Source organism: Equus caballus, chromosome 21 (assembly GCF_041296265.1).
Source record: "Equus caballus isolate H_3958 breed thoroughbred chromosome 21, TB-T2T, whole genome shotgun sequence".
NCBI classification, from domain to species: Eukaryota; Metazoa; Chordata; class Mammalia; order Perissodactyla; family Equidae; genus Equus; species Equus caballus.
This window is the reverse complement of record NC_091704.1, coordinates 22,786,973-22,799,554: the sequence shown is the minus strand read 5'-3', so window position 1 is coordinate 22,799,554 and position 12,582 is coordinate 22,786,973. Positions and strand designations below refer to the sequence as shown.

Below are 12,582 nucleotides of genomic sequence, written 5' to 3'. Positions count from 1 at the left end.
TGCTTGATAAATATATATGATTGAGGTGCTAAAATAATTCCATGCCTTTTATTCTCTGAGCCCATATCAAATCACACTACAGAGTATGTACGCCCCCTTTCCACTTCAAGGAAAGTGACTCTACAATCTCCCTCAGTGCAACATTCCAGCACTTAATAACTTGAAATTCCTCCTACTACCTAATCCACAACCTTCCAGCTGTAAAAATTAAAGCCGTTGTGTTTTTTTATGCCCTTGGTAGGGAAGGAGAACAATTTGTTACCAGCAATCAAACTATAATAAATGTTCCAAAGCCTGAAGATGGTTTTAAGGCCAACTTTAGCTTTCTTTTTTACAGGCTACTCAAACTCAATTTCTTTAAACTTCCCTTATATGTACTTCTAAGTATTTCACTATTATCCTCTCCCAAGTTATCTGCATCTCTTAAAAAAAAAATTGGGTAGGTAGCCAACAATACCCTAAAAAGACAAATAAAGTGTTTTTATTAGAATGATTCTCAAGAGAAAGCAATAATGACTTGAATCTTAGCTAACTGGTGGTGATAAAATAATAAATAAAAGGGAGTAAGCACAAAAATATTAAAAACTTGAGTGTGAGAGACAAAATATATCAGTCTATTAAGTACTCTTCAGGGGGAGGATACTCTGATTAGAGAACTCAACTATCTCATCTTTAGCAGGTTACCCTGACTGCAAAGAGCCAAACTTCAGGCTGATATAGCTTGATGGCATTCTTATTATGGTTATTAATTAACATGTTAAAAAAGATGATTTATACTGCCCCATTTTTAATTCTATGCTTACCAAACAACCTTTTGATAATAATTGGCATACTTGGATATAATAATTGGGTAGATTTCCTTCAGTGAGAAAATGTGCAAATTTCAGTATAGTTGACTGAATGTAAACTGTGAAGCTATGTTTTTTACTATAAATTAATAAATCCAACTTTCTATATATAAACATATATATATTCCCTTTGAGCTTTCATTTTAAATATTAGATCCTAAAAATCTCTCCTCACTTAAAGTATGGAACAAATATGGTACACTTAACCATTTGTAGGTTATTCTATTATTAATCACTTAATTGAGGCATGTAGAAGAGAATACATTGAAAAGTTTGATGACCTGTCAGTAAAATACAGCCCTTGCCACGAAATTATTTCCCCCGAAGGATTCAAAATTAATGAGAAATCTTAAAATTTCCAGAGTCATGTCATATTTTCTTTTTGTATGTTTTATATCCACCACAACACACTTAGATTCTGCAATCTTAAAGTCAAAATTATAGAGCCCACACACGTTATACATAAACACCTCCATTTCATCTCAGAGTTATGATGCAGTATCCTTTGGTGTAAAAAGAATACATTTAGAAAAGCAAGGGCATTGCTACAAGGGACTGTCTTCAGTGGCAGAGCTGCTTTAGTACTCTGTGTAGGATGTATTTGGAGGGGAAGAATAAAGGGGAAAGAGGGGGACACAGATCACTTTATAAAAGTCTTCAATTTTCCAACATGATTTTTCCAGATTACAGAACTACATTTGTTTCCTAAGACACAATATGTCTTAGAAAGTCTGTGATTTTCTGCACATCAGTAATCTCTTTTGGTCTCACTCAATAAAAACCCTTTAATAGTTTCCCATTGCTCTTAAGATAAAAACCTAGAATTCTTAACTTGGCCTACAAGGTGCAGTCAAATTTGGCTCCTACTGTCTATTCCTGTCTCATTTATATGGTGCTTGCTTTGAGAGCTTTAGCTACATTGACCTTTTCTCAGCTCTTCAAATATGGTCTCAGGGTCTTCACTCTCTCTTCACCAGATAATTCTCCTCACTTATTTATTCAACAAACATTTTCTGAGCTCCTATTGTGAAGAAGGCATTGTGCCGCTTACTATATAAATAGCCATGAACAAGTCAGGTAGCATTCCTGCTTTCATGGAACTTATGTTCTATAATAATTATCAGTTCATTCACTCAACAAATATTTATTGAGTACTACCATGAGCCAGGCACTGTTCTAGGTGTTGGGTATAAAGCAGTGAATGAAACAGGCAAAATCTCTGCCTCCAAGTAAAACTGATTCTAGTGGGGAAAGCAGACAATAAGCAAGATGAAGAAGTAAAATACACAATATGTTAGAAAGTAACAAATGTTAAGGAGAAAAATAAAGCAAGGAAAAATTACAGGAAGTGACTGTGTTTGTGTGTGCATGCACGTGTAAGGTTGTTAGGGATAGGTCTTACCTGAAAGATCATATTTAAATCATTAACAAGTATCAAATAAGCAGAATAAATATGGATTGTAATAAGTGCTATAAAGGAAATAAAAAGCGTAATGTGAAAGAGAGGAATGGGGAGAAGCCTTTGTATATAGACTGATCAGACAGAAGGCCTGTCTGACGAGAAACTGCATTTGTGCTGAGACTGAAGGATAAGAATGAGTCAGAATGTGACCCTTGGAACATCTTAATATGCTCCCCACAATACAGATGTCTCAGATTCTCCTAAAGCACTACTAGCATATCAACTATACAGGAATGATATCATGGAAGACACAGATATTCATAGAAGAAAGGGAAACATTTATTGTATGTCTGCCATGTGCCAGGTAAACGAAAATCACTTTGCATGCTCATCATACCGTTTTGCTATCTGAAGCTTACAAGAACAAGTTGACTGCCGTTACCCGGAAAAAGTGTCTGAGTAAAATCTATCAATGAGGGGCCAGCCCCGTGGCCTAGTGGTTAAGTTTGCGCACTCCACTCCGGCGGCCCAGGGTTTCGCCAGTTCAGATCCTGGGTGTGGACATGGCACCACTCATCAGGCCATGCTGAGGCGGCATCCCACATAGCACAACCAGAAGGATCTATAACTAGAATATACAACTATGTACTCGGGGGACTTGGGGAGAAGAAGAAGAGAAAAAAAAATCTATCAACAGTCAATTTGAGGTCAAAGGTAATAGTTAACAGTGAGCAGACATTTTATTTAAAATAGTCTGTTAAAAAAATATTCTGTTCCATTGTGAAACCATGTACTAGATCAGGTGCTCCCATTTATGTTTCAGAATACATAGTCCATTGATAAAAGCTTTTCACTTCTACCTTAAAGTAATAAAAATGTACAACATGCTATTATGCATTTATGTGCAGACTAAGTCTATGTGAACAGAGACAAACTTCATAGATATAAAAATTCCTCATAAATTAAACAAAGCTATGATATCTATAAAATTTCTCTGGTTTTGTCCTGAGCCCTAAATCTGCCTGTGGATGAGCAACCATCTCTCTCTCTCTTTTTAAAACCACTTTATTGAGGTATATTGACATACAAAAAGCTGTACATAGTTAATGTATACAACTTGGTGAATTTGAAGATAACTATATATCCATGAAACCATCACCACTAACTATGCCATAAACATATCCATTACCTCCAAAAGTTTTCTCCTATCCTCTTTAATTACTATTTTTTGTGTGTATGTGATAAGAATGCATAACATAAGATCTACCCTCCCAGCAAATTTTTAATTATACAACTTAATATTGTTTACTACAGGCCCTATGCTGTACAGTAGATCTCTAGGATGTATTCATCTTTCATAACTGAACTTTGTACCCTTTAACTAATACTTCCCCATTTCTTGGCAACCAGTCCTTTCCCCAGTTCTTGGCAACCACCATTCTACTCTCTGCTTCTATGAGTTTGACTATTTTATATTCTTCATATAAGTGTTATCATGTAGTATTTGTCCTTTGTCTGCCTTATTTCACTTAGCATAATGTCTTCCAGTTTCACTCATGTCACAGATGGCAACATTTCCTTCTTTCTAAGACTGAATAATATGCCATTGTATATATATACCACACTTTATCCATTTGTCTGTCAATGGATATTTAGGTTGCTTCCTTGTCTTAGCTACTGTGAATAATGTTGCAGTAAATATGAGAATACACATATCTCTTCAAGATCCTTCGGATATACACACATAAGTGGGATTGTTGGATCATATGGTAGTTCTATTTTTAATTTTTTGAGAAATCTCCATACTGTTTCCCATCATAGCTGCACCAATTTACATTCTTACCAACAGTGTACAAGGGTTCTCCTTTCTCCACACATTTGTCAACACTTGTTATCTTTTGCTTTTTTGATAATAACCATCCTAACAGGTGTGAGGTGATATCTCATTATAGTTTTGAGTTGTATTTTCCTGATGATTAGTGATGTTTAGCACCTTTCCATATACTGGTTGGCCATCTGTTTGAGAAATGTCTATTCAGTTCTTTTGTCCATTTCTTAATTGGGTTATTTGCTTTTTTGCTATTGAGTTGTACAAGTTTCTTATCTATTTTGGACATTAACCCTTTAAGAGATAGATGTTTTGCAAATATTTCCTCCAATTCCATAAATTCCCTTTTCATTTTGTTGACTAGCTCCTTTGCTGGGCAGAAGTATCTTAGTTTGATGTAGTCTCAATTGTCTATTTTGGCTTTTGGTGTCATATCTAAGAAATCATCACCAAGACTAAAATCAAGAAGCTTTTTGCCCCATGTTTTCTTTTAGGAGTTTTAGAGTTTTAAGTCTTACATTTAAGTCTTTAACCCATTTAGAGTTACTTTTCATGTATGGTGTAAGATAAGGGTCCAGTTTCATTCTTTTGCATGTGGCTGTCCAGTTTTTCCAACACCATTTATTGAAGAGACTGTCCTTTCCCCACTGTGTATTTGTTCTTGGCACCCTGGTTGAAGATCAGTTGATCATATATGTGAGGGTTTATTTATTTCTCAGCTCTGTATTCTGTTCCATTGGTCTATATATCTGTTGTTATGCCAGTATCATACTATTTTGATTACTGTAGCTTTGTAATATATTTTGAAATCAGGAAGTATGATGCCTCCAGCTTTAGTCTTCTTGCTCAAAATTGCTTTGGCCATTCAGGATCTTTTGTGGTTCCAAATGAATTTTAGGATTATTTTTCCTACTTCTGTTAAAAAAAATGACAATGGGGCAATCTTCTCTTGATAGTTAACAGTAAATTACATATTGGATACTGTTAACCTATACTGAACCATCAAGTGCATTTGAAACAATGATTGGGATATGATTTAAAGTGACAGAATAAAGAAATAACAGATCTAGGTCTGAGAGTGAGCCCTGAATTAATCTGTGCTTTTTATTTTATTTACTTATTTTTCTGGTGAGTAAGATTCACTCTGAGCTAACAGCCATTACCAATCTTCTCCTGCTTTTTTTTTTCTTTTTTTTTTTGCTTGAGGAAGATTGACTCTGAGCTAACATCGTGTGCCAATCTTCCTCTATTTGTATGTGGGTTGCTGCCACAGCATGGCTTGACAAGTGGTGTAGGTTCGCACCCAGGATCCGAACCTGTAAACTTGGGCTGCCGAAGCAGAATGTGCTGTACCCAACCCCTATATCATGGGGCTGGCCCTGATCTGTGCTTTTTAGACAACAGTCAAAAGCTCACCCACACCCCCTACAATATATAGGCTCACTAGTGATTTCCTTCCAAAGTTTAATTTTATTATTACAAAATACTTTTTGTTAATATGGTTTTAATAATTCTCTTCTACTCAGAAAGAGTAGACCAATGGAAAGTGGAACAGGAATGAGACAATAGGTTCCACAGAGCTTTACAGGAAGCAATTTGCCTCTAAATAGACAAAGAAACATCTTTTGGACAAACTGATACCATTTTATTTGCAATGCATTTTCAACCAGAACACATCAAAGGCCCCCTTAGAAACTTGCTCACACATAGCTAGAAGATTTTTTTAGATGATCTAGTACGATCTTGTTTTGCATACTGCTTGTATACTTATACATAAGGTCAAAGAAAATGAAACTCAAATTCAAGACTCAGGGTTTCAGACATCTGAGAATTTATGACTCTGAAAATAAGTTTAGAGAAGCTCTCCTGAACACCTCTCTCCCAAAAAGAACTGGGAAAAGATGGAGAATATCGAGAAGATATTTAGAAACAGACATCATCTAATGAAAACTGATAAAAAGAGTCTCCTAAAATATTTCTGTTACCTTTATTTTATTAACATATTTACCATATCTGATAGAAAAATGGAACTGACAGATTTAGACCTTTTTAAAGTTTTGTTTTTACCTTGGGGCAGGTAAATCACATTCTGTATTTTTAGTTTCCCCATCTATAAAATACTATAAGATAATTATATTTTTTATCAAAGCAGTATGAAGTCTCTCAGAAAATAGTCACTATGTAAATATCAGAAACTATATATCATTTATAAATTCCTACATTATACAACTATATTACTCTGTATATTGCACTGTACTGTTTTGTTCTTTGTATTTATAGCCATTACAATCTCCTTACTACTTCTATTGGAATTTAGGAGTATCTGGAAAATATAAGTAGTGATATATAAGGATAATGATAGAAAAGGTTGCCCTGAAGTAAAAGAAAAAAGAAAAACTTTCATGTAAATCCCCAAATGTAACTGACACGTATATTAATGAAGCTATCCACAAAGAATTCAGGCAAAATTTTTCATAACTACAGATATAATCACTGGTAACACCAGCAAAGACCACACGATGACCAAAGTAGAAGAGACGGAAAGTTAATCACGGCTGCAGTTATGGATCATTTTATAGCTGTTTGAAATCTTCTCTGACATCATTAGAGACCTGCTAGTTGAAAGAAGGGTCATTTTAAGATGCTTCAACCCCACAAGTATCCCCTCACTCAAAGGCTACAGTACTTGTGTTTAGCGGTCATCTCAGGATGCTACACTCAGACAGCTATCTAAACCAGGGCTGGTTTGTTTTCCCTTCAGCCATGATCTGAAGCATGACTTATTTACCTGACTGGACTCTTACCTTCAAAGCCACTACTGTTTTCAAAAGCAGTATTTAGAGTTATTTAAAACATTAGGGATTCACCAGATAAAACACAATGTGTGTTTGAGTGCTATTAATCGTGTAAACCCAATTTTTCAGGCACAAATTTAAGAGGTGGGAGTGGCTGTAAAGAACCTATTATGAATCAAGATACTTTGTTAGTAATACATAGCACTTTATTAAAAAATAGCATAAGCATTTTCATATAATATAGAGTCTAGGGAAACCATTTTGCTGCAAATCAAAGTGAAAAGATTCATAAGAAAATATGTGAAATTGTATAGGATTGTAAGATGCTAGTGTCTTTCTTCAAGTTTTCCAATTTTATTTTACATCTATTACAAAAGTCTTTATAAACATAACCCATAAAGAAATAGAATCTAAAAGCTGACTATAAGGAACATAAACACAAAATACACAATTTTGCAATTGTAAATATACTGATATATAGATAGGATAATCAGGTGAAAATTTTTATTAATTTATTGAAGAAAAAAATACATCCATAGATCCCGTAAAACTGATAATATAAATTATATAATATGGAAATATATAGGTGGAGTTAAAACCCAGTTTCCAAAAGAAAAACTAAAACGTAGATTAGCTATTTCTCATGGAAAGAAATGAGAGACCATAGATAAGAATACTCTAACAGAAAATCTGTAACCCCATTTGATCAGGAATTTCAACCTACTAAACTACAAGTATATACAAAAACCATGATTAAAGTTTGACCAACTTTTTCTGATGGAAAAAGCAACCCAAGAAAAAAAGAAACTAAAACCATACAGAAATAATAACAGAGATGCAGACTCTTTACAGAGAGACAAGAAAGGCCAAAGTTTCACTCAAGGTTTTAGATATGCAGATAGTTGCACACAATCTTTCAATCTAGTGCACAAAATGTGCTGCTAAAGCTTACTATGACTAATAATATACTTCTCACCCAATGGATATTTAAAAAATCACTTTCCCTTGTACTCTACTCAAGAGGAATAATTGGTGTAGAACAATGTACATATTGTTTAGTCTTGACTCCATTAAAACTGAATTCTTTTTTACTGTGATTATTTTCAAAAAGGGATTTTAAACACTATTTGCATAAAAATAGGAATAAAGTCTTTAAACTTATTTTTTAACTGAATATTTTTTGACAAACAACTCGTCATTTAAAAATCCTATTCTTTCATTCAACAGTAGTCCCCCCTTATCCATGATTTAACTTTCCGTGGTTTCACTTAGCCATGGACAACTGCAGTCTGAAAATATTAAACAGAAAATTCCAGAAATAAATGATTCATAAGTTTAAATTGTGTGCCATTCTGAGTAGCGTGATGAAATCTTGCGATGTCCTACTCTGTCTCGCCCAGGACGTGAATCACCCCTTTGTCCACTGAATCCACGCTGTATATGCTACTTGCCTGTTAGTCACTTAGTAGCCAGCTGTCTTGGTTATCAAATCTACTTTATTGCAGTGCTTGTATTCAAATAACCCTTATTTTACTTAATAATGGCCCCAAAGAGCAAGAGTAGTAATGCTGGCAATCCAGATATGCCAAAGAAAAGTTATTGTTGTTAATCTCTTACTGTGCCTAATTTATAAATTAAACCTTATCATAGGTATGTAGGTGTAGGAAAAAACATAGTATGTATAGGGTTTGGTACTATCCACGGTTTCAGGCATCCACTGGGGGTCTTGGAACGTATCCCCCCATCGATAAGTGGGGACTACTATATTGTGTACGTATTATGAGCAAGTCCCTATACTAGACACTGAAATCTTTCTCTATGAAACTTAGGAAGAATGTTTTCTTTTTTTTTTGAGGAAGAGTAGCCCTGAGCTAACATTCACTGCCAATCCTCCTCTTTTTGCTGAGGAAGGTTGGCTCTGAGCTAACATCTGTGCCCAGCTTCCTCTACTTTATATGTGGGACGCCTACCACAGTATGGCTTGATAAGTGGTGCATACCTCCAGGCCTGGGATCCAAACCCATGAACCCTGGGCCACCGAAGTGGAGCCCGTGAACCTAACCACTATGCCTCTGAGCTGGCCCCAGGAATAATTTTTTATTCATTTTCTGAGATAGACACTGGGACTATTTTAGGCAGACATGAAGAATCAATTATGATACCTACATTTTTTTTTCCCATCACAATTTTCCTTGTTTCTTTCTTTGGGTTAATGTTATCTTGTCCCCGCTTGGTTGTTGTGTTAGAATGTGGGCAGTGGATGAAGCAACTTGAAATGACTCGGTACTAAAAGGTATAAGTTAAAGTAAAGGCTTCCATCCAATGTAAAAATGACCCTAACCCAATTCTTAGAGTACCAGAAAAGGTGGTGGGGAGAGGGGCATTCAAAACCATAACATTTCAAAAGACAAACTAAACTTGGCATCATAAACTCAGGACTTAAAGAAGGAATACATCAGAAATTATTAAAATTCTATCTGCATCCCTCACAAGACATTTGAAATTTGTTTAATTTAGGATTATTCAAACATTTAGAAATAGATCTTATACAAATGATATCAGAAAAAGAGGAGTGTCAAAGGTCATTTTTGTATTAATGATGTTACCAGATGTAACCAGAGGTAAACTACATTCATCAAAATTCCATCTTGACATTTGTGTCAGGAAGAACACATATAAATGACTAAACGTAAGGATTAAGACTTCTTACCCCATATTTACATTGGCGGGATGTTGCTCCATACTGGAAACGGCATTGCTCATCAGCATCATACACCTGACCTGGGGCCACAGCTGGATAAAGAAAGTCACGCTTGGGAGGCTCATTATCAAGGCAAGTACCACGGCCTGAACTGTTCAACATAAAGGACCAAAGGAAATTAGGTACGGACTACTTCAATCACAATTATGAAACCATGTGTTGAGCTCTTTGTTTTTATTAAAACTGATGTATGAAAAACAATACATTCTACCAATAACTAATCACATGGCAAAATAGAATAGCTTTACTGAAACCTGAATAAGAGTTCCAATAGTTTTTTCCAGCACCAAGACATAATAAAAGCATCTCAGAGAATAATCTGAAAATATGATTTTGGCCTTAAACACTTATTTAAACTAATTTCTGAAGGAATCAAAACAGAATTTCATATTGTTCTAAGTTTCTTGTTTGTTTTCAGTGAAAATATAATCACATCTGGTAGTAGAATTAAAAACATAAAATGTGGAAAATAAAAAAAAATTGTGGTTGTAATCCTTAAAGACCTAAGCTATATACTTCCACCTTGGGCAGAACAATAGATGCTGTGGTAAGACATGTCCAAAGGTTCTTGAAATATTTCAATAATAAATGAGCTGAGTGACAGATGAGGCCAAGATCCAAAGCTCTCCTCTCAAGTATATCAGAAGTGTTTAGTCTCTCAAAAATTTCATATTTCATCTAGGGTCATCAGAGTTGGAAAAGAGAATGTTCTCCTCTCTATATAATTTCTGCTTTTCAAAGTGTGCTTGCACTCAAACATAATATTTTAATTCGGTGGAACAAATAACATAAAGGTTGCCAGAGCCAGACAGAATACCTTAGTTTAAAGAGCTTTATACTTTGCTAAATATAATTGTTCATTTTTATTTAGTGTGCATAAAATAGGACAGATGCTTTTTTACTTTCATTTCACATGTAAGTTAGAATTTTTAAAGAATTCCTATGCCAACATTTAAAAATTTTTTCCAACATTCCTGTCAATTGTGCCAGCACTTGTATTTTTTTCCCAAATCTTTTCCATCCACTTTGCCAAAGGAAAATAATTTCACAAGTAGAAGTTCCTCAACTATTATTTAGGACAGTACAAATTTCATTTATAGATAAGTAAGAAACAATGATGCATAATAATGGGTTTTATATTCAGTTAAAATTTTATCATATTGTTAAAATGTAAGAGTTAATTTGCTATAGAAAAATGTATATTTGCACAGCTGCAAATTAATATCTTTTAAAAATGGAACCATACTATTCATAAAGTGATAGATTCAAAGACCCAAGGGACAGAATACTGTCTTCTTTACACTCTTTTTCTTTCATTTACACACATCTTGATTAACTTTTTAGTCAATAAAAAATATTTAGATGGAATATTAAATGTGGTACAAATATAGATAGATTTTACTACTGGCTATTACAATCATTTTACTTGTCACCTCTGAAGGTATCTAACTAATAGAGAACAACTTTTTTTCACTCAGCTATCTGGTTTTCATGACAGAACACTTTATTTCCTGTTCATTGTACTTTTAGAAATTGACATGTACCTCAGTAAGAAAAATCATTTCTAGATGAATTTTAAAAATAGCAAGTTCTTTTTATTTTATTATGTAAAATATCCTTAATCTTTATGGGTATGCAAACTTTAGGCAAATGTAATCCTACTAGTAAATTCACAATTTTATATTAAGGTTAATGGTAAAGAGGTCAAATGTGAAAAGTCTAATGGAAGAAAATGAACCATTTTGATAATACGAAATATTTGTGAGATGACTGGCTTAGTAGTTTAATTCCTTAATTTTTCTCCTAAAATATCAGTTTCATCTATATCTACAACAAAATTATAAAAGTCTTGATGAAAGAGTTAAATGTGTAATAAAAATAAAATATCAAGTTAAGTACTACTATAAATAAATGGGAAAAATTGAAGTACTGAAGTAATTAGTATGCAATCCTACAGATAAAAGTATTTGCCAATAGTATAATGAGGAAGTAAAAGATATATTCACCTAAGTGGAACCAACTCAAAATCTATTAAAAATTAATATACATAATTACTTTTAGGAATACAGAAAATTAACCTAAAAACTTAGAGGAAAAATTATATGGACCCCAAGAGTTTAAGAATAGATACCCAGAGGAAAAAAGTTTTCCTGGTAGCAAACTGAAAACTGGCTTAACCCAGGAGGAAGCAAGAATAATTACTTCATCTAAGTTCTTATTCCCAGATATTAATTGTCTTCTAATCATGGTTTCTGTTCTGTAAAAATACCAAATCAGACGACCATTGCAAGAGCCTCCAGACAATGGAGAAGGCCATACACTGTGGTCACCTGTGGCCAAATTCTTCCGAGAGAGTTTCTCCCAAAAGTGGGTTTTTGTTTCAGTTTTTTGGAAGAACCTATTGCTTTGTATTAATATGGTCTAATTAAATATCCACACATGTCTTGTTCTCCTTTTCCAGTATATTTTTACAGAAGAATAAAACACCTTATGAAAGAAAATATAAGTGAAAAATCATATAGATCTTTTAAAAATGAACATGTGTTTAGGAACATGGCATCAACAAAGGCCTTTTGAAATGGGTTTGGCTATATTTGTACAAATTACCAATGTTTGCAAGACAAGCGTCTTACCTACTGTTAGTGGCTCTGGGAAAGCAAGAGTGTGGATATGTGCAAGGCTGACTTAAATTGTTTCTGCCTTTTGGGTTGAAAATGTACTGCATATTTTATACCTAGTAACCATTCTGGTATATACAGTAAAACCTTGAATAAAGTATTTGAGGGATGAGGCAGTTTTCATATTTAATTCTTAACTGAAGATTAAGTGAGAAAATACTTTTTGCATAATGTTACTAAAATTTGTCTGCTACTTTTCTACAACTATCAAGTAACCTAAATCTATAGATCAAAATTATTAATTAACTCTTAGAAATAATAACTCTGGAT

The 12,582-nt window shown here is 33.9% G+C and overlaps 1 protein-coding gene across 6 annotated transcripts in view; it reads right to left on the bottom strand.

The window, feature by feature from the left end:
• ADAMTS6 (ADAM metallopeptidase with thrombospondin type 1 motif 6) overlaps positions 1-12,582 on the bottom strand; it is a 308,350-nt gene that overhangs the window by 108,942 nt on the left and 186,826 nt on the right. For all 6 annotated transcript variants that reach the window (XR_011430332.1, XR_011430333.1, XR_011430331.1 and 3 more), the window contains exon 10: positions 9,584-9,725. Coding sequence is in view for 3 of the 6 variants with exons in the window: in XM_070246190.1 (XP_070102291.1) it covers positions 9,584-9,725 (142 nt within the window). In the remaining 3 variants the exon portion in view is untranslated. The remainder of the gene's footprint in view (positions 1-9,583; positions 9,726-12,582) is intronic.